Source organism: Euphorbia lathyris, chromosome 1, assembly GCF_963576675.1.
Source record: "Euphorbia lathyris chromosome 1, ddEupLath1.1, whole genome shotgun sequence".
In the NCBI taxonomy this organism is placed as follows: Eukaryota; Viridiplantae; Streptophyta; class Magnoliopsida; order Malpighiales; family Euphorbiaceae; genus Euphorbia; species Euphorbia lathyris.
The window spans coordinates 82,607,822-82,629,421 of NC_088910.1; the positions used below are offsets into that span (position 1 = coordinate 82,607,822).

Sequence of the window (21,600 nt, forward strand, 5' to 3'; positions counted from 1 at the left end):
GCTCGAAATAAGCTCGAAGGTCGGATCGAGCTCGTTGAGCAAGCCAAAGCTCGGCTCGGGCTCGAGCTCGTTAATTTTATAGCAAGCTCGACTCAGACTCGAGCTCGTTAATTTTATAGCGAGCCGAGTTTGAGCAGGTCAAAGCTCGGCTCGGCTCGGCTCGATTACAGCCCTAACCAGGTTCCACAAGCCACTCCAATTATATAGAGAAACAAGTAATTAAATCTCAACAAAAATACATCACATTTACAACCCAACTTTTCTTCTCTCTCTCTCTCTCTAAGTGTCTACTCTTATCCACCAAAAAATGGTTCATTCTACCATTGAACTACTCCTGTTGCTGCTGTTATTGCTGGTTTACTTTGTGCATGGAAATGAATATTATGATAAGAATATTGAAGGAATGTGCAATTTTTATAAAGGGAATTGGGTTTATGATCAATCATATCCTCTTTATGATATATCAAAATGTCCTTTCATTGAAAAAGAGTTTGATTGTTTAAACAATGGAAGACCAGACCATTATTTCCTCAAATATAGATGGCAACCCATTTCCTGCAACCTTCCCAGGTACTTTTTATTTTTATTTGCATAATTAATATTTTATTTTCCCTTATAAATTTTTTAATTATGTTTTTATTTTTTTGCCTTATTATTTTGTCTCCTAATCCAAAATACTTTCGAATTGGTCATTTTTAATTTCACCTAAACAAACAATACATATAATATTATTTAATTTCTCTATATTTTCAATTTAATAAATTCTCAAATCAGCTTCAGATGTATTGCACTTATTCTCGTTTTAGGCTTCCTATTAAATAATTAATCTTTTTAGTTGGAGAATAAAATACGAAATTACTATTAAAAGACTATAAAAAAACTTATTCCAAACCGTAAGAAAAAACAATTTCAAATTCGGATGAAATGAGTTCTACTAAATGAGTTAAATATTCACAGCCAATTTAGCAACAGCAAGTAGAAAATTAATGTAAAAACAAAAAATAAAAGATCATTAATCTAATTTAGTGAATGAAGAACTTAATCCATCAAAATCAAATTTATAAAGGGCCTCAATATGCATTTTGCCAAAATTTGTTAATAAATAGATATTTATGTTTGAGAGGAAACAAATTGATAGTTAAGCAGTCTATTGTTATTATTAATTATAATGATAATGATGGTTTAGTTTAATTACTTTCCCCCACCCAAAACGCTATAAAAAGTGAGTGGTCCTCTTTAACTAATTTCCTTTTATGAGAGAAAGGCATCATATATATATATATATAATTTTTACATAAATATGGAAACTATTTATTTCAATTTGTCCATTTTGCCTTTTATGACTTTCTTAGAGTGCACCTCAGATGAAGTATGCTTCTAAGAAATGTTTTCCTTTTCCTCATAATGTTGTGCATGAAATAAAGGGTTATTTTGCCCTTTTTAACTTGGCTTGGCTTGCATAACTTTTGTATTAAAACAAATTGTTTATATAATTTAGTACTATTTTGTAATAACTAATCACTCATGTGTTCTAATATTTTTTAAAAGGAAAAAAAATTATTGATCACTTCTCTAACACTGGAAAAAAAAACATCCAAATTTTCATAGAATCAATCGTCCTAACTAAAATATTAGCTACTAGATTTGTAAAATTTTTTTTGATAAACCGAACACATCAGTTATGAATTTCATTTATAAAGGATTTACAATAAAAAAAAACAATAAGACCTAATATATAATTTGCACTCTCTAGATCGTTGATAGCATAGACTAAAGTTGAGAATTCGATTCCACACTGACATTTTGAAAGCCATTATCCTTCAACCAACTCAAACCTTTCTGACAGTTCCAACTTAGAATACTCATGGCGTCTAGCGGGCATGAAAACCAGAGCCCATTAATATCCCATTTTTTGAACCGTTGGAATTATCTACTTCTCCCTCACAGTGTTGGGCCGTTACTACCAGTTCCAAGCCCACCCAACACCTTACCCAACCCTTCATCTAACGTCTTCTTTTTGTTTCATTTATTACCGGCCCCTCCTCAACTATATTTAAAATTCTAGCATTTGAATTAATCCTGCCAAACTCCTAAATTATTTCCATCTCTGAAGATATAGACTTTTCTTTCTCACATCTCCCTTCAACGTGATTAGTTGCAACAGTTTCCTTAGACTGTGACCCAAAAATAGGAATTGATATCTGTTACGGATTTTCACCATTGACCGGAAGCACAATCGGTGGTGACGATGACAGTAGCCATCATGACGTTGGTTGATTATATGCCTTTTTTCTTGTTGGAGCTCTAAGTCATGTCCCATACAATTGTTCAACTTTATCCAAATCAAGGATATCAAGTAATGCTTCACATAACTTATTAGCATGCTCAATTCGTCCAAAAAAGAAACAAAACGTTAGGAGTTTTCATATTTTAAGTGCACCCACTCCATCCTCTTTACTGATCTTCATCTCCCTCTTCAATGGTATCATCACCTTCCTAGCAACTTGAATTCTCATATATGTTCACCCTGTCCCTGTAAAAGTTTTTTGAATCTGCCTTTATGAACTCGTCCATGTAATTTCCTATATGAACAACAATCTTTCTAAGATGAATCCAATAGGCAATTTATGAACTTAAACTCAATCTTTATTAGTTGCAGTTCATTAGGATTATGTCCTTCAATCAGAACGTCCATGGACCACCCTTCACCATATGTTCACATTCCAATGAGTGAAAGAATTCAAAAATGAATTTATTCTGATCTAAATCAGTTATACACGACCCTTTAGACGAACATCAAAGATCTACCCTCGTTTCTTCATCATTGGAATTTTAAAACCCCTAATGAGAAATCATCTACCGATGAGACTCTAGCTTGGAGTTTTTGGTGTTCATTGGACCTCAATATCTTCATGGCTAACAACTACTCATGTATCGTCATCTTTCTCCAAAGTTATTTTTGCATACGACTCATTCATGGATTTCATGATCGAAGAGTGAAAGGAGAAAAAAATAAGAAAAAGAAATAAATCTCAAAAGGAGAATTTTTTTATCAATAGCGAGACATTCTATGCAGAGGTAGGTGAGAAACTCTACTATGGTCTCGGTCCATTGGATCTTACCAATAGAAACGTGATAATTGTGCACTAGAGGCTACAAAGTAAATAATAATTATTTGGTATGTTTTTTTCATTAAATGATGTTGTAAAATTAATCCAATAATAAAGAAAACATTAGTTACTATGTAAAAAACACAAAGTAATCATGGAATAGGAACAGAATAATAGTACTATTTTATTTGCTTTGATACTAGATGATAATGCTTCTCCCAATAAAATATATATGTAGGAATAGTTGCTATTGCTAGTATTTTATTTGGTTTCACACTAGATGATAATGCTTTTCCCAATAAAAAAATTTGCTTCATTCAGAGTAACTTTTCTACTACTTATGTGTCTTGTAGCCATGGCTACACTTTAGTTTTTTTTTGGTATTCTTCCTTCCAACAAAATCTGGAAATCAAAGAAAATTCTTTTCTAAGTTTAGTGAAATGAGAACCTATAAGTATTTAACTTTCGTCGAAAAGAAAATAACTAATCAAGTTTGGTTTTGGTGATTAAGGATCTCAAATCGTTTAAGCTACGTACGTAAAAAGTTTTAATTGGAAGATGGTCCATCTAAAATGTGTCTAACGAACCTCTATTTAAAAAAAAATATGTAATTATAATTTATGGTACATGAATAATAAAAAAGTCAATAATATAGTTAACTTGTCTAAAATATTATATTTAAAATGGAATTCCTCTAATTTGGAATTTGATGTTATAATAACGTAAAATTCATTAATATTTATATCACGAAATGAAATTTAGATATCATAATATTATTAAATATAATTTAGGAATCATGGATATATGTTACCATGTATATTTGTACGAAACGATTAATAATTGAGAAAAGTTAAAAAAAAATGATTTCATTAATTTGCAAGTAGATAAATATGGGTTTTTTTTAAGAGATGACATTCCATTATTTCACATTATCAAAGTCAATATATTAACATGTCATTTTAATCAAGTTAATATGACACATCATCAACACATAACACTACACGTTAGTGAGATTATATTTTTACTATGTAAAGATTTTTTGGCAAAAAAAAAAAACACATACTTTTATTTGCCAAATTTGCAAAATGCAAATAGATGAAATTATAAAGAGTAAATTACACCTATGGCCACTGAACTTTATCATTTTAACGTTATAGATACTGAACTTCAATTCTTAACATTATGGTCCCTGATTTTACATTTTTTAACAGTGATGACCACTGTAACTGATGACCAGCATTTCTTACATTTGACTCCTTTTTATACATGTTCTCTCTCCTTTTCCTCCATCTTATGTTTATATATATTTTACCCTTGAGTTGCACTATATATACTCTCTTCATCCAGCATTACATATACCCATTTCTCTCTTCATCTCTTTCTTTCACTCTCTCTTTCTTTCTATTTATTTATCCTTTATTTTCTTATGGAAAAAATATCTAAAAATATTAGAAATTGAAATTTTTCTAAAAAATATATTTTCAATATTTATAAGAAAATTCAATTTAAATTATTTTAATTATAAAGTTAAAAGGATCATCTTTTTATTTTTTTATTTAATAAGACATAAATATTAAAAATATTGGGTTCTCGCATCCTCTCCTCTTCTACAGCCAACGCTGGCCAGATCCTCTCCTTTTCTAAAGCCAACACCGGCCAGTAGTCTTCCTGGTTAGCATCAGCTTCTTCCGCTAGAGCTTTCTCTTCTTCTCCCTCTACTATTACAGCCACTCTCTTTTTCGGCGATGGTATTGGTCCTGAGATCGTTGAGTCTGGCAAACAGATCTCTATTCTTCCTCCTTTATTTAAATTCCAATTGAATCTGTGTTATTCTAATTTTATATCCTTTTTGCTCTTGATTTGAACTTTTTTGTTTATAGTGGAGATAAAGCGATAGCGAGTGAAAGTGTAACGACCTGGTCCGGAGTGGGTGGCGTCGGGATAGAAGGCCTGAGTAAGGAGCGAATCTAAGGGATGACGATGGGGGCAGGAATGAACTGAATCTCACATCGGAAATGGAGAGGGAGTGATTGAGGCTTATTAGTAAGATGAGAATCTAGTACAAGCAGACGCGTTTAAAGCCGTGAGACCCAAGGTGTTGGATTTGGGGCAAAGCGGACAATATCTACATGGTATTGGACCAGGGTGTTACAATTGGTATCAGAGCCAGGTTCTCCATGTACGATGTGTGGTTCGGGGACGAACCAGATGGAAGCTGGTGGGTCTGTAACGACCCGGTCCGGAGTGGGTGCCGCCGGGGTAGAAGGCCTGAGCAAGGAGCGGCCCTAAAGGATGACGATGGGGGCAGGAATAAACTGAATCCCCACATCGGAAATGGAGAGGGAGTGATTGAGGCTTATTAGTAGGATGGGAATTCAATACATGCAGACACATTTTAAAGCCATGAGGCCTAAGGTGTTGGATTTGGGCCAAAGCGGACAATATGTACATGGTATTAGACCAGGATGTTACAAACCAAATTGATAGGGTGATGGTTGTGGTACATCAATTAAATGATCTAGTTTTATATCCTTCTGTTTCTCCCTTCATTGTATCACATAAAAGGCTTTGTTCAAGCTAGGATAAAGATCAGAGAAAAGGATTTAATTGCACACATGTTCATGCTCATCATTGATTCCTAATAAATACTGTAATAGTTGGTTTTCATCAAAAAACTTATGTATTACACCTTTAGCTCTTCCACACTCGAAAGAAGGAACATACCTAAGTGATAACATTTCATCCCACACAAGTTCGAGCTTGGTGAAATAGAACGTAATTGAAAAATGATCCTTGCGCAGTCGCACTTAATTCCCTATTGACATGAAAAAAACATAACTATGTTATGCTCATCCAAATGTTGCTGAATTTATTTCCAAAGCTCTCTTGATGAAGAAACATATTGAAATCCTTTAGCGTGTTCCTTAGGTACGAAATTGATGTTGGGATATCTCCTCAAATCCCACATTAGTTAAAAATGTTGTAAAGGGATGTGTGAATCCCACATTGCTTAAAAATAAGGAAGTCAAGGGGGGAGTTCCCTTATAAATAGGCTTTAGGCCTTTAGTTGATGTATTCCACATTCTTAAGGCTAGTTAACTAGGAGGTGTAACTTAGGCTTTGAGTTTGTGTGAGAGAGCGAGGGTTTTTTGTTACAGCTTTGTCCGTCCAAAAATTGTAATCCTTTGATTGTGGAGATTTAAGAGGCCTACGGGTCCCTTGGTTTTTTTATCTCTTGTTGAAGAGGTTTCCACGCTAAAATTGGTGTGTGCCTTTATTGCTTTTCTCTATTATTTCTTTGTGTGGGCATGTGTTTGTTAGTTTGGCACCAACAAAGTGGTATCAGAGCCGAGGTTCGGCCTAGGGAGGGTATATAATAGAGGAAGAGCATAAGCCGAGTTGTAGAGAAGATGTCGTCTACAACGTTAAAGTATGAGATTCTACTCTTTGATGGAAAGAGTAATTTCACGTTGTGGCAAAGTACGATTCAAGACTATTTGGTGCAGTATGGTCTTGACATCGCGTTAGAGAAGAAGCCCGACAGTATGAAAGATACTGAATGGAATACGATTCTGAGGAAGGCTGTCAGCACTATCAGGTTAGCCCTTGCTCCCCAAATTAAGATGACTGTGTTGACGGAGACATCTCCGAAAGAGTTATGGAAGAAGTTGGAGAGCACTTATTTGTCAAAGTCATTAGCTAGCCGGCTATGCCTGAAGATGGATCTGTACACACTCAGAATGGAACATTGATGCGCCTCACAGCAATCGCACCGCAAGGCTCACTAAGGGATAAGTGTACCCCGTCGTTATCAAGTAATAAAATCTGGACAAGTTCAGGTATCGAATCCACAGGATTTATTCCTGCAAGTATCGAGCTACTTGGTCTCAGGTGTTATCTAGGCTATGGGTGGTTTGAATTGGTTTTGATTAAATTAACCTACTCCTAATTAAGTTACTTCTACTCCTATCTAAGTTATTCTACTCCTAGGTGATCTTTTACCAATGTAATTACCCAAAGGGACATGAGGTGATACGATAATAATGAAAATAGATTATTTAGACAACGGAATTAAAACCTAATCTAAGTCACTTGTGTCCGAGGCGATTAACCCTACCTATCCTCCTGAGGTACCTAGTTCGTGATTCCCTTGTAAGGCCGAAACTAGCTCTAAGGCTCAGCAATTTGGGCTTAATCTTCTATAGGGTCGTCAATCCTATAGGCACTGACTAGGTCAGATTCAGCTTGCAATATGTGCCAACTTAATTTTGGGATTATCGAATGAGTTAAACCAATAAGACAAAGCGTAAGACAAAGATTTAAGCAATAAAACAATTGAATAAACAAAACTATAATATATATTAAAGATGAAAAGTGTTGTCACGAAGATACAATGAGCCTAGGATTTATAACATGGATCAGAGGCTAGCCAGAATATAAAAGAAGAAAGATCCTTTTCAGGGAACCTGTCTACCAATGCAGGCGTCTTCCTAGGACTTAAGGTTGGAACTTGAGCAATCATCGGTGAACGAAACTTCGGAGGTGTCTTCAATGGAGGTTTGAAGGAGATGGAGGAGGTGGAGAGGATTTCTCAAGGTGGAAGCTAAGGAAATTACAAAGTTAAAAGATCTCTATTTTATAATTAGAAAATCCTATTTATAGACACGGTTCGGGCCCTCTTTCTGACCTAATTCGTATCCTTTTACAGGTGGAAAGATGTGGGGTCGATCGTGGCGTCATGGGACCGGGAATCAGTCTTTTGACTGATTCCCGCAGGGCAGCTCGCCGAGCTGGGCGAGCCAGCTCGACGCGCGGGAATGCCCAGAACGCCTTGCGCGACTGCTGGATGTCCCGAAACGCAACTTTTACCCGAACTCGTTCCTGTTTTAGCCTGCGCATGCACGAAAACTCCAAATAACATTAGTTTCGAGGCTAAATTGACCCTCCAATTGCTCATTTTGAGTAAACACTCCGTTTGGTGCGACTTTTGACGGATCAATTAGCTATAAAAGATAATGAAAATTTAACGTACATGCTAATTTGGCCATATTTGCCTAAAATAATCAGAAAACGAGCCTAAACAGAACATATACAATTTCTAACTAACTCACACCAAAGCATATAAATGCGAGAATTGCTCGCTTATTCACAAAATAACGCTAAAAACCGTCCTAAAACCATACCCAAAGATAGGGGTTTTTGACCCCTATCAAACCTCATCGCACTTAAAACTTTTTTTGTCCCCAAGTAAACTAAAAAACTAAACCTGCAATCACAAGCAAGCTAGGAGACCTCCTGGTTTTACTAGGTGCTTGACACAATTTCGAGCATCTGTAGTTACATGCATTCGGAATTACAAAGTAGAGACACGATATCCAAAAGCCGCATTTCAATTACCACAGGTCATATGTTTAAGAAAAAGGACACATGTTCAATTAAACGAGCTTAAAGGGATAGCTAAGTAAAACACCTCACCATAGGTAGTTCACTCAATTCACACAATTTTAATGGCTAAAGTGTTTACTCCCGGCTTATGTTCTTGCTTAGAATTGCGTTGATTTTGTACGTTCATCCGAGTTCCTCTACTATGCTAAATGACTCCTATGATATCAAAAACAGCCTCGAATTGGGGTTGTAATGTGGTTAGAGGGTTAAAGGTACAAAAGGTTAGGAGTTCTAGCGCTAGAAAAACAAAGTTCAAAATGGCTTTAGCAAAATGTGAAGTGATTGAGCTTTTTATTCATTATTTTTTCTGAGACGTTCTAATTTTAAGAACTGGGAGATAGAGTTCTCCTTCTTTTGTTCGTCTCTTTTTCTTTTTCTTTTGGATAGTAATTCTCATTCACTTCTTAGCCTTTTGGCTTGCTACTATGATGCAGTAGACAAAGATAAAGCGCTAGAAGAAAACAAAGGCTCAAAAGCTTTGCAAAAACTCGGGTTAAGTAACAAACTAAGTGATAGTTTGCAAAAATTAGGTTAGAATGAAAGAAAATCTACAAGAAATAAAATACAGGCTCAAAGGGGCTTCCTAGAGTAGATGAAAAAGATAAAATAAGGTAAAGAAAAGGTTAATTCTAATGAGGCTGATTCATCATTTATCATCTCAAATCAGTGCATGCAGGTTCAACTCAGTATTAGGTGCAAAATCTGTAATCTTTTCATAAGTCAAAGCATTCACACAAAAATGTCAAGAAAAAGAGCTTTTTGATGTTCGCTATTGGGCTCAAATTCAACTCGCAGTTCTTGGGTTTCAAATTTGTGCTTACTAGTTCTCCTCAAACTCAAGTTTAATATCACATGCCTTCAATTATTAAGTTATCTACCTAAGTAATGATTTTAGCATTTCTTCAAAAGTAGGGTCTAAATGCAAACTTTAGCTCATGTTTTTACAGATACAGGGATTGTGTCCTACACCTAAACTAGTTGTCATGCAATCTTAGATTCGGTTTTCAGCCCTAAAAAACAAATAACGAAGTTTAGATTCGAAGGAGGTTCACGGTTTTAGGTCCTAAACATGCAAAAACTTAAATAAAGCATAAATAAAACCCGAAAACGCTAAACTAAACTAGACACGACGCAACAAAAATTTAAAAATTATACAAATTTTTATAAGTTTGTCTACCCCTCCTCCTCACACTTAAATTATGTAATAAGTTCCAACATTGCATCTAAAACCATAAAACACATGTACAAAAAGTTTTTCGTTGCACTTTCTTATCATGCACCCTTTTGGTTCGTTCTTTATACAGCTTGGCATTCTCATAAGAGTTATACCTGAGCTCATCCAGTTCATGCAGCTGTGTTAGCCGCAGGTCACCTGAAAGTTTAGGGTCCAAGTTTAGAAATTTTAGTGCCCAATAGGCTTTATGCTCTAATTCAACAGGCAAATGACAAGATTTTCCGAAAACTAAACGGTAGGGGGACATCCCTATAGGGGTTTTGAAAGCTGTCCGGTATGCCCAAAGAGCATCGTCTAGCTTAAGACTCCAATTTTTTCCTACATTCCCTACTGTTTTCTCAAGAATACGCTTCAACTCTCTATTTGACACTTCTACCTGACCACTCGTCTGAGGGTGGTAAGGTGTTGCAACCCTATGAGCTACGCCATACTTCTGGAGCAACATGTCAAATTGCTTATTGCAGAAATGGGATCCCCCATCACTAATGATAGTCCGGGGGGTACTAAATCTAGTAAAGATATTCTTTCTCAGGAATTTCATCACTACTCGAGCATCATTTATGGGTAGGGCTTCGGCCTCTACCCATTTGGAGACATAATCAACCGCTACAAGAATGTATTGGTTGTTGTGTGACATAGGGAAGGGTCCCATGAAGTCTATGCCTCAAACATCAAACAGCTCACAGATGAGTATGCCTTGCTGAAGCATTTCGCTTCTCCTAGAGATATTTCCTACTCTTTGACATGCATCACAATACTTGATATAACTATTGACATCACTATGCATTTGTGGCCACCAAAATCCACTTTGGAGGATTTTTTCCACTGTCCTATCTGGCCCAAAATGGCCACCTGGTTCTCTAGAGTGGCACATGTTAATTACTGACTCTACCTCCTCTTTAGGTATACATCTCCTAATCATGCCATCTGTGCAGAATCGAAATAAATACGGTTCCTCCCAAAAATATTGTTTGCTTTCAAACAGAAACTTACGTCTTTTGTTTGTATCTAAATCAAGAGGAAGAATGTTACCGATTTGTAGTTCGCGATGTCTGCAAACTAGGGGAGAGTTTTTACCGAATATAACATTTCGTCCGGGAATACCTCCTTGATTTCTTCATGTTCTAAAGTTTGTTGATCTGACTCTAACCGAGACAAATGATCAGCTATCACGTTCTCCACTCCTTTTTTTGTCTCTGATCTCAATGTCGAATTCCTGGAGTAGCAGAATCCAGAGGATCAGTCTGGGTTTCACGTCTTGCTTGCTCATTAGATATCTCAAAGCCGCATGGTCAGTAAAAACAATTTCTTTAGATAACACCAAATATGATCTAAACTTGTCAAAGGCAAACACTACAGCTAGCAATTCCTTTTCAGTTATTGAATAATTTTGTTGTGCATCATTCAAGGTTTTGCTAGCATAGAAGATTGGGCGAAAAAGTTTATCCACCCTCTGCCCAAGACAAGCTCCTACAGCTAAATCGCTGACATCACACATTAATTCAAAGGGAAGGGACCAATCCGGGCTTACCATAACATGTGCTTCAATTAATTTCTTTTTCAATAATTTAAAGGCAGACATACATTCTTCGTTAAAATTAAAATCAGCATCCTTAAGTAACAATTAAGTGAGGGGTTTAGTGATTTTTGAAAAATCCTTTATAAATCGCCTATAAAACCCCGCATGTCCTAAAAAGCTCCTAACCAACTTGACATTGGTAGGAGGAGGTAGTTTTTCGATTACCTCAATTTTTGCCGGATCGACCTTAATCCCTTTTCCCGACACCTTGTGTCCAAACACTATACAATTCTGGACCATAAACTGGCATTTTTCCCAATTGAATGCCAAGTTTTTGTCTTCACAACGTTCTAAGACTCGGTCCAGATTTTCAAGACATTGGTCAAAAGTAGGTCCTACAACATTAAAATCATCCATAAAGATCTCTAGGAACTCTTCAACCATGTCATAAAACATAGCCATCATGCAGTGTTGGAATGTGGCAAGAGCATTAGATAATCCGAAAGGCATTCGCCTATATGCAAAAGTTCCATAGGGACAAGTGAATGTGGTTTTCTCTTGGTCCAAAGGATCCACAGGAATTTGCATATAACCGGACAACCCGTCTAGAGTGCAGAAAAATTCATGCCCTGCCAAACGTTCCAACATTTGATCGATAAATGGTAAAGGAAAATGGTCTTTACGAGTGGCTTCGTTCAATTTCCTATAGTCAATACATACACGCCAACCCGTAACCTTTCTAGTTGGGATTAATTCCCCTTTTTCGTTTTCCATTACCGTTGTTCCCCCCTTTTTGGGCACACATTGCACCGGGCTCACCCATTGGCTGTCAGAAATTGAAAAGATGATACCTACGTCGAGGAGTTTTATGACCTCGGCTTTTACCACCTCTTTCATTTTAGGGTTGAGCCGGCGTTGAGGTTGAGCAGATGGCTTGATCTCTTCCTCAAGAAAAATCCTATGTGTGCAGATTTTGGGGTCGATACCTTTGATGTCATGGATTGACCACCCAAAGGCTCCTTTATGTTTTTTCAGCACATCCACCAATCTTTCCTCCTGTTCAACTCTCAAAAAAGAAGAAATAGTAACGGGTAAATCTGTGGGAGGCTGCAGAAAAAACATATTTTAAATTGCTAGGTAAGGGCTTAAGTTCCAGTTCTGGAGGTTCCTCCATCGAGGTTTTAGGTTTAGGCTTGATCTCACGATCAAGGTCCTCTTTTCTACCCTTTACCCAACAACATATTTCAGGTGGGATGTCTTTGAATGGTTCATTTAAGTTCTCATCTTCCTCACCACCTAAATTCATTTCTAAAGAGGTATCTCTCATGTTATGGTTAACTTCCTCAACACATTCGTCTATTAACGCATCTACAAAATTACAGCTTTTGGAACGCTCTTGAGGAAATTTCATTGACTCATAAACATTAAATGTTACCTCCCACCTCTTTCATTTTAGGGTTGAGCCGGCGTTGAGGTTGAGCAGATGGCTTGATCTCTTCCTCAAGAAAAATCCTATGTGTGCAGATTTTGGGGTCGATACCTTTGATGTCATGGATTGACCACCCAAAGGCTCCTTTATGTTTTTTCAGCACATCCACCAATCTTTCCTCCTGTTCAACTCTCAAAAAAGAAGAAATAGTAACGGGTAAATCTGTGGGAGGCTGCAGAAAAAACATATTTTAAATTGCTAGGTAAGGGCTTAAGTTCCAGTTCTGGAGGTTCCTCCATCGAGGTTTTAGGTTTAGGCTTGATCTCACGATCAAGGTCCTCTTTTCTACCCTTTACCCAACAACATATTTCAGGTGGGATGTCTTTGAATGGTTCATTTAAGTTCTCATCTTCCTCACCACCTAAATTCATTTCTAAAGAGGTATCTCTCATGTTATGGTTAACTTCCTCAACACATTCGTCTATTAACGCATCTACAAAATTACAGCTTTTGGAACGCTCTTGAGGAAATTTCATTGACTCATAAACATTAAATGTTACCTCTTCGTCTTGCACCCTTAGGACCAATTTACCTCCATGAACGTCTATCAGTGTCCTACCGGTTGCAAAGAACGGTCTCCCGAGGAGAATAGGGACGGAGTCATCTTCTTCCATGTCGAGGACCACAAAGTCGACCAGGAAGATCAGTTTATCCACCTTTACCAACACATCTTCAACTATGCCCCTAGGCCGCGCAATTGACCTGTCCGCTAGCTGTAATGTCATATTTGTTGGTTTGGGTTCTCCGAGTCCCAATTTCCTGAAAATAGATAAAGGCATCAGATTAATACTTGCTCTTAAATCGCATAATGCCCTATCTATATGCATGTTGCCTATCCTACACGGGATGGTAAAGCTCCCTTAATCCTTAAGCTTGGGGGGCAATTTATGAGTGATTATGGCCGAACATTGTTCCGTTAGGGCCACTATCTCATTCTCCCCGAACTTTTTCTTTTTCGACAACATGTCTTTAAGAAACTTTGCATAGTTTGGCATTTCCTCTAGTGCTTCCATTAATGGAATATTAATTTCTAATCTACTAAGGATTTTCGAAAATCTAGCAAATTTCTTATCTAAGTTGGCCTTTTTCTGTTTCTGGGGAAATGGTAATTTTGGTGCATAAGGCCTAACTACTTTCTCTACAGCTACTCCAGGAGCTGAAGTTTCAGACACGGGACCGGGGTTGCTTACCACTTCTGGTTCCTTACTTACCTAAGGTGACGGTTGTGTTTATGATTGGGGTGGCACGAGTGTGTCCACTTCCTTGCCACTTCTCAAGGCGATGGCTTGAACCGTTTCCTCTTGTGAGAGGAACGCCTCTTGGTATTCCCTTTCCTCCTGTCTGATCGCATCGAGTTATTCGCTCAGGGTTCTGCATACCTCCTCGTTGGTTGCGAGTCGGATGGATATTTCCCTTAAGAGAACCATTATTCCTTCTAAGTGCTCTGTCTGCCTGTCATAAGAATTAGAATTAGAGGGGGGGATAGGGAAGATTATCCGTGGGTGCCGCGTATGGCCCTGGCGGATATCGCGTGTGTTCCCGATCATAAAAGTTGTAAGTTGGGGGTTCAGAGTTATACCTTTGACGATTACCCAAATAACTTACATTCTCACCTCTAGGTACATGGTGGTTGACATGGCATACCTCACTGGGGTGATTCTGGCCACATCGTGCATAAAATGGTGTCCTTGTTTGGTTGTTACGGCCAAAAGAGGCCAGAAGGAAATCCATTTTCTTATTGAGGTCAGACATGGATGGGTCTGGAGTTCTGTTGTCCATAATTGCTGAAAGAGATTTTATAAGTATATATAAGAAGTATAATACTACATGTTGAATGAAATGATTGTATGATAATATATTAACAAGTATAGATGATATAAACAAAGGATATTCACAAACGAATGCCTAAACTAACAAATCGACCTTTGGTTCAATATTGCAGAAGAAATAAATCCCCGACAACGGCGCCAAAAACTTGATTATTTGCGGTTTTCAGGTATTTATAGATTTAATCTACTTTCCCCGGCAACGGCGCCAAAAACTTGATGCGCCTCACGGCAATCACACCGCAAGGCTCACTAAGGCATAAGTGTACCCCGTCGTTATCAAGTAATAAAATCTGGACAAGTCCAGGTATCGAATCCACAGGATTTATTCTTGCAAGTATCGAGCTGCTTGGTCTCAGGTGTTATCTAGGCTATGGGGGGTTTGAATTGGTTTTGATTAAATTAACCTACTCCTAATTAAGTTACTTCTACTCATATCTAAGTTATTCTACTCCTAGGTGATCTTTTACCAATGTAATTACCCGAAGGGACATGATGTGATACGATAATAATGAAAATAGATTATTTAGACAACGGAATTAAAACCTAATCTAAGTCACTTGTGTCCGAGGCGATTAACCCTATCTATCCTCTTGAGGTACCTAGTTCGTGATTCCCTTGTAAGGCCGAAACTAGCTCTAAGGCTCAGCAATTTGGGCTTAATCTTCTATAGGTTCGTCAATCCTATAGGCACTGACTAGGTCAGATTCAGCTCGCAATATGTGCCAACTTAATTTTGGGATTATCGAATGAGTTAAACCAATCAGACAAAGCGTAAGACAAAGATTTAAGCAATAAAACAATTGAATAAACAAAACTATAATATATATTAAATATGAAAAGTATTGTCACGAAGATACAATGAGCCTAGGATTCATAACATGGATCAGAGGCTAGACAAAATATAAAAGAAGAAAAATCCCTTTCAGGGAACCTGTCTACCAGTGCAGGCGTCTTCCTAGGACTTAGGGATGGAACTTGAGCAATCCTCGGTGAATGGAGCTTCGGAGGTGTCTTCAATGGAGGTTTGAAGGAGATGGAGGAGGTGGAGAGGATTTCTCAAGGTGGAAGCTAAGGAAATTACAAAGTTAAAAGATCTCTATTTTTTAATTAGAAAATCCTATTTATAGACGCGGTTCGGGCCCTCTTTCTGGCCTAATTCGTATCCTTTTGCAGGTGGGAAGACGTGGGGTCGATCGTGGCATCGTGGGACCGGGAATCAGTCTTTTGACTGATTCCCGCAGGGCAGCTCGCCGAGCTGGCTTTTGCAGGCCAGCTCGACCCGCGGGAATGCCCATAACGCCTTGCGCGATTGCTGGATGTCCCGAAATGCAACTTTTACCCGAACTCGTTCCTGTTTTAGCCAGTGCATGCACGAAAACTCCAAATAACATTAGTTCCGAGGCTAAATTGACCCACCAATCGCTCATTTTGAGTAAACACTCCGTTTGGTGCGACTTTTGGCGAATCAATTAGCTATAAAAGATAATGGAAATTTAACGTACATGCTAATTTGGCAATATTTGCCTAAAATAATCAGAAAACGAGCCTAAACAACGAAAAGTAAATAGAACATATACAATTTCTAACTAACTAACACAAAAGCATATAAATGCGAGAATTGCACGCTTATTCACAAAATAACGCTGAAAACCGTCCTAAAATAGTACCCAAAGATAGGGGTTTTTGACCCCTATCAAACATGAAGGTAACATTCTTGACCACATTAATAATTTTAATCAATTGGTGTGTCAATTATTGAGTATTGGAGAGAAGATTGAGGATGAAGAGCAGTCATTGCTCCTGTTAGCTTCTTTGCCTAGATCTTTTAAGTCGTTAGTGCAAACGATGTTAGTGGGGAAGAACACGTTGCAACTAAATGATGTGATGGCGATTTTGAAAGAGAGTGAAAAGATGATGCGAGAATATGATAGTTGTCCCAAGATACTCATAGCTGGAGAGAGTGGAGAAAGGGTTAGAAACCATAGGAAGAGTGACCGTGGCGGGAGATCATGATCTCAGCAAAAGGATATGAGTACTGTTGAGTGCTTTTATTGTTGTGAATCCGATCACATGCAATCCTGTTGCCCACAGTTTAGGGAGGATTTGAAGAGTCCACGGAAGGGTAATGGTAAAAAATGGTGAATCCTCTGCTAATGTGGTTGAAGATCGTGATTTTTTATTGACTGTTGTGGATGATCTTGTTGAAGATCATTCTGATTGGGTATTAGATTCTGCTATTGATATTCATATTTGTAAAGATCGAGCTTATTTTGACACTTTACAGGTTGATGGAGATTTTGGCTACATTCGGAGTGGGAGCAATTTGAAGATGAAAATTGAAGGCGTCGGAAGAGTCTGCCTGAAGCTTCACAATGGTGTTGTCAAAACACTTGTTGATGTGAAGTTTGTGCCTAGTAGAGCCAATATAATTTCGTTGGGAGAGTTGGCTTCATGTGGGTACAAATATGTTGGAGCCGGTAAGTTTTGCAAAGTGTTCAAAGGTGGAAGCTTGATATTGCAAGGAATGAAAAGAGGAAAACAGATTTATTATCTGAATGGATGTTCCCTTAGCAGAATGAAGAAAAAGAAGACTGCAAATAGGGTTCAATTTTTTGAAGATGTTGAGATATGTGGGGATTTGGATCGAGGGAGGCTTTGTTGGGATATCTCCACAAATCCCACATTGGTTAAACCTGTTGTAAAGGGATGTGTGAATCTCACATTGCTTAGAAATAAGGAAGTCAATGGGGAGTTCCCTTATAAATAAGCTTTAGGCCTTTAGTTGATGTATTCCACATTCTCAAGGCTAGTTAACTAGGAGATGTAACTCAGGCTTTGAGTTCGTGTGAGAGAGCGATGGTTTTTTATTACAATTTTGTCTGTCCAAAAAATGTAATCCTTTGATAGTGGAGATTTAAAAGGACTACGGGTCCCGTGGTTTTTATTTCTTGTTGAAGAGGTTCCCACGCTAAAATTGTTGTGTGCCTTTATTGATTTTCTCTATTATTTTTTGTGTGGGTGTGTGTTTGTTTGTTTGAGGCCTACAATTGAGGATCCATGAAACAAAGAGACTACCAATCTTTTTCTCAACGAACATGTTCGGTTGATGTGATTGTAGGTTTTATGTAATTTAGTCTTCTTTTGGCGCGTAAAGCTCGCACCACTGAATTGCTCCAGGAAATATAATTTTAATAGTAAGTAGAATTAAGCATGAATTACTATTTTACAAATCCAAAATTATCAGATGGTCGTGAAGATAAATGTGTATAGTGTGGGTGAGGTAGTGGTGAGGTGTCACTTGATGAGGTGGCAGTATTTTTATGTCGCTTAGATTTCTGAAAAAAATTGGTTTATTTTTCAAAGTACTATTTGTAATTGGATTTTTTTTTATATAGATTTTCTTTCCTTTCTATATTAATTTCTTCTTGTAGTAGATTATGTACTCATTTTAGTCTAATTATATGTAAAATTTATTTTTCTTTCATTTATATTTATTCCTTTAAAAAAATCACATATATATTTTAAAAATACAGAGAGAGCTTAAACATAGCTAACCGGCTTAGATATCAAATAATTAATACTTTATACTTTTTGTGAGATAATTAATCAATTAATTTTTTATTATTTAACTAGATTATTAAAATTAAAAATAATGAATGAATGTAGGTTCAGTGGTGGAGAAATGTTATCAAAACTGAAGGGGAAAAACATTATGTTTGTGGGAGATTCGCTGAGTTTGAATGAGTGGCAATCGTTAACATGTATGCTTCATGTTTCTCTTCCTAATGCTAAATATACCTCCATCAGAACTGGAGGCCTTTCCACTTTCACGTTCCCGGTTTGATTTCTTTTCTTTTCCATTTCCATTTCCTTTTAATTTGTACATATTACTGTCTTTCACTCTTTCTTTTTTTATTTCGGAATATATTTTTTTACCACTCACAAAATAAATGAATTTTAAATTTCAAATTCTAGTTATTCTATGTAGGGTAAAATATATACGTAGCATCCAACCTTTAGTCATTTTAACACTTTGGTACTTAACTTTCAATTTTTCATATAAAAATACATAAACATAAATATTATTATGATACATGTAACCAATTGGTGGTTTGCCAACATTGATTAATATGATACCGCAACAGTTTCAACACCTTAGAAAATAAAAAGTGAAACTATATTGACCAAAATATACTTAATTATTTTCCCTCTTTTTCTATCTCCCATCTCCCCTTTCTATCTCTTTCCTACTTGCATACACATCCTTTTTAAATTTACTTTAATAGGCTATTTTAAACTTTAAAAACATACTGTATGTTTCAATTTGGATGTGAGGTGAGAGTCATTATGACAATTCAACCTCATCTTCTTCTTGATATATTTTAATTTATTTCATGGTGTTTTCTATTCAATTCATCCTTTAATTAATGTAAATTTGATGTGTTTGCAGGAATATAAAGTTAAATTAATGTTCTCTCGCAATGCATTTTTAGTTGATATGGTAAACACAAGCAATGGTACTATTCTCAAACTTAATTCTATCCAAGCTGGAAATTTATGGAAAGGAATTGATGTTTTAATCTTCAATACATGGCATTGGTGGCTTCATACGGGACGAAAACAACCGTATGTTCTTGCACTTTAAGCTTTAAATAATATTCATGGTTTCAATTCTAATATCATATTCATGGTTTCAATTCTAATATCGATTAACTATTTTTTAATAATATTACATAAACTATTTTGAAACTAAATAGGAATGCATAAAACACAGTCCCGTGATTTAAAAGTCGACAATCGAATGGTTTATGGTTCATTATAGTAACAAAGAGGTTAAAAATTACTTAACACTGTTAAAGCACTAAGGGTATTTCAGACTTTGATATTTTTTAAGTTTTAAAATTTATGATTATTATTTTTTTTTTTTTTTGTCACTCATTATCCCTTCCCATCCACATATCTCCCCATTCATCTATTCACTCCCTCTCTCTCCCACCTTTGTTTGCTCGATTCCATTTCCACCATCTCCGCCATGTTAATTTTGGTTTTTCATTGCATAACTAACACGTAGCTTGAGCTGCAAGATGAAGTATGTGAGTAAAAGGAACAACATCAAACAATGCGGCGTCGTTCAGATCTCCCTCAATGGTGAAAATTTGATTTGGTTGTAAAATCCATTGTTACTAAAATGAGTTTTTGGCTGTGAGAAAGAGAATACAGATATCAGAATACAATTTACAGGTGTTAGTGAAATGAGTTTTGCTTGTGTCTTGTGGCAAAGAAGCCATTGTTATTGAAATGGGTTTTTGGTTGTGAGAAAGACAATGAAGAGTTTTTGGAAGATAACAAAATAGAGCTCCAAGTTGAGATTAAGAGATTGAAAAAAAAAAAAAAAGTTAACTAAAAAAAACCATTGTACATAGAGGGTTTTTTTGTTCTAAAAATATTTGTAGTTGGCTCCTCAAATCTCATCCTCCCTATTAACAATTAAGGGAGGGTATCTCTTCACTTTTTAGTTATTAATAATTGGCCTTATATGTCAACAGGTACTCCAACTTGTCCAAAATAGCATATTGGCTCCCTGAACTTTAAGAAGGTCTCATTAGGTCCTTCACTTGCTTAATCCGTAACGTTTAAACACAAAAAGTCCACCTGTCATATATTATCAGTACGCGTGTCTCTCCATCAAAGACGAGCGCGTGAATTGTGAAAAAACAAGCAATCGTAATATTTTGTAATCCCCAATTTAAAAACTCAAACTCCATTTACAATTTGCGATGTTTCCATATGGATTCTTCCTTCCATTTTGCAATTTTTTTCCTTCTTTGTTCTCAATCTCCAATTTCTTTCCATTTTGGATTTAGTTTCTTCCAACAATAAATTGCTGCGAATTTTTCATGATGCGAGTTCTTCTTACCGATTTCGTCAGCTCTATTCCATTTCTTCATCTGCGATTTCTCCTTGCCGATTATCAGCTCTAATCCAATTCTTTATCTGCGATTTCTCCTTGCCGATTATCAGGTGTGATTTCTCTTTAGCCATATCAGGTGCGATTTCTCCTTACCGATTATCATTTGCCATTTCTTCCATGACTGAAATTTTATTCTTGAGCAGAATATATCTAGTTGTTATTATGGTGAAACTGCTTTTTTAAGAGTTTCTTAGAGCAGACCAAGCCCAGGAAGAAGATTCTTTATTTGCATTAAGCATTGGGTAAGTTGCATTTTATATAATCTCTGTTATATTTGATGCTTCCCAATTGCTCATTCTATTTGAACTGCAATTTCAGGGGAAGGAAAAAGATTGTGGTTCTATCATGTGGTTTGATCCTCCTTTGAGTGAAGGTTATTTGGGGGCTTTGAACAAGAAAAAAAATAGAGATGGTGATGAATTGGATGGCAGTGTCAAAGTGTCAAATACTCAATACAGCTCATGGAATAAATTGATATCATGATTGGGTATCTATATGGGATGTTGCTTATGTGGGGTTGATAGGTTTGGAGTTATTTGATTTTAGTGTAATGTTTTGTGGGATATCTTGGTTGTAATGTAGGATTATGGTGATTCTGTAACTTGAAAAATTGTTTGGGGGCTTATTTAGCATAGCTTTTAGTAAACATTTGGGTTGTAAATCTCAATTATGATCAATGAAAATAGCCAATTGCTATAACCTCATGTTCTTGTTCTGTGGAAATATTGCATAATTTTATTAGACAAATTTTCAAATAATTGTTTCTTCCTTCGATTATGTCTCAAAATATAAAAGCCATAAAGCAGAGATAATCTCCACTAGTTGGTGGGAAGTGTAAGTAAATTCCAATTGTTTCTTAAGCCTATACATCTAAATCCAGTTCAAAATTGATCAAAATGATCATATAAACATTCATTACAAACATGTCCAAAAAACATTAGTGTACCACCACTGCATTACTATCCTAATTACTACCATACCACCTCACAACGGTAGGATTTGA

General features: G+C 36.4%; 1 protein-coding gene across 5 annotated transcripts; it reads left to right on the forward strand.

The window, feature by feature from the left end:
- The first annotated feature begins 251 nt into the window (after positions 1-251).
- On the forward strand, positions 252-21,211 carry LOC136203684 (protein trichome birefringence-like 43). 5 transcript variants are annotated; one of them, XR_010674949.1, is made up of 6 exons: positions 252-570; positions 18,293-18,464; positions 19,077-19,252; positions 19,698-20,647; positions 20,741-20,839; positions 20,916-20,935. XR_010674949.1 is itself a non-coding variant. In XM_065994903.1 (4 exons), the coding sequence occupies exons 1-4, from the start codon at positions 308-310 to the stop codon at positions 20,962-20,964; spliced, it is 660 nt and encodes a 219-aa protein (XP_065850975.1). In that variant the 5' UTR covers positions 252-307; the 3' UTR covers positions 20,965-21,211. The 5 variants fall into 5 exon arrangements, 3 of the variants coding, with proteins under 3 accessions (XP_065850975.1, XP_065850962.1, XP_065850980.1); XR_010674948.1 differs by lacking the exon at positions 19,698-20,647 and having other exon boundaries at positions 20,648-20,839; positions 20,916-21,211; XM_065994903.1 differs by lacking the exons at positions 19,698-20,647; positions 20,741-20,839 and having other exon boundaries at positions 20,916-21,211.
- The last annotated feature ends 389 nt before the right edge of the window (positions 21,212-21,600 follow it).

Coding starts and splice junctions, on each gene's coding strand:
- LOC136203684 (XM_065994890.1), top strand. CDS start 308: ATGGTTCATTCTACCATTGAACTACTCCTGTTGCTGCTGTTATTGCTG. Junction 571..18,292: donor ATTTCCTGCAACCTTCCCAG/GTACTTTTTATT, acceptor GAATGAATGTAG/GTTCAGTGGTGGAGAAATGT. Junction 19,253..19,697: donor CATACGGGACGAAAACAACC/GTATGTTCTTGC, acceptor ACTAACACGTAG/CTTGAGCTGCAAGATGAAGT.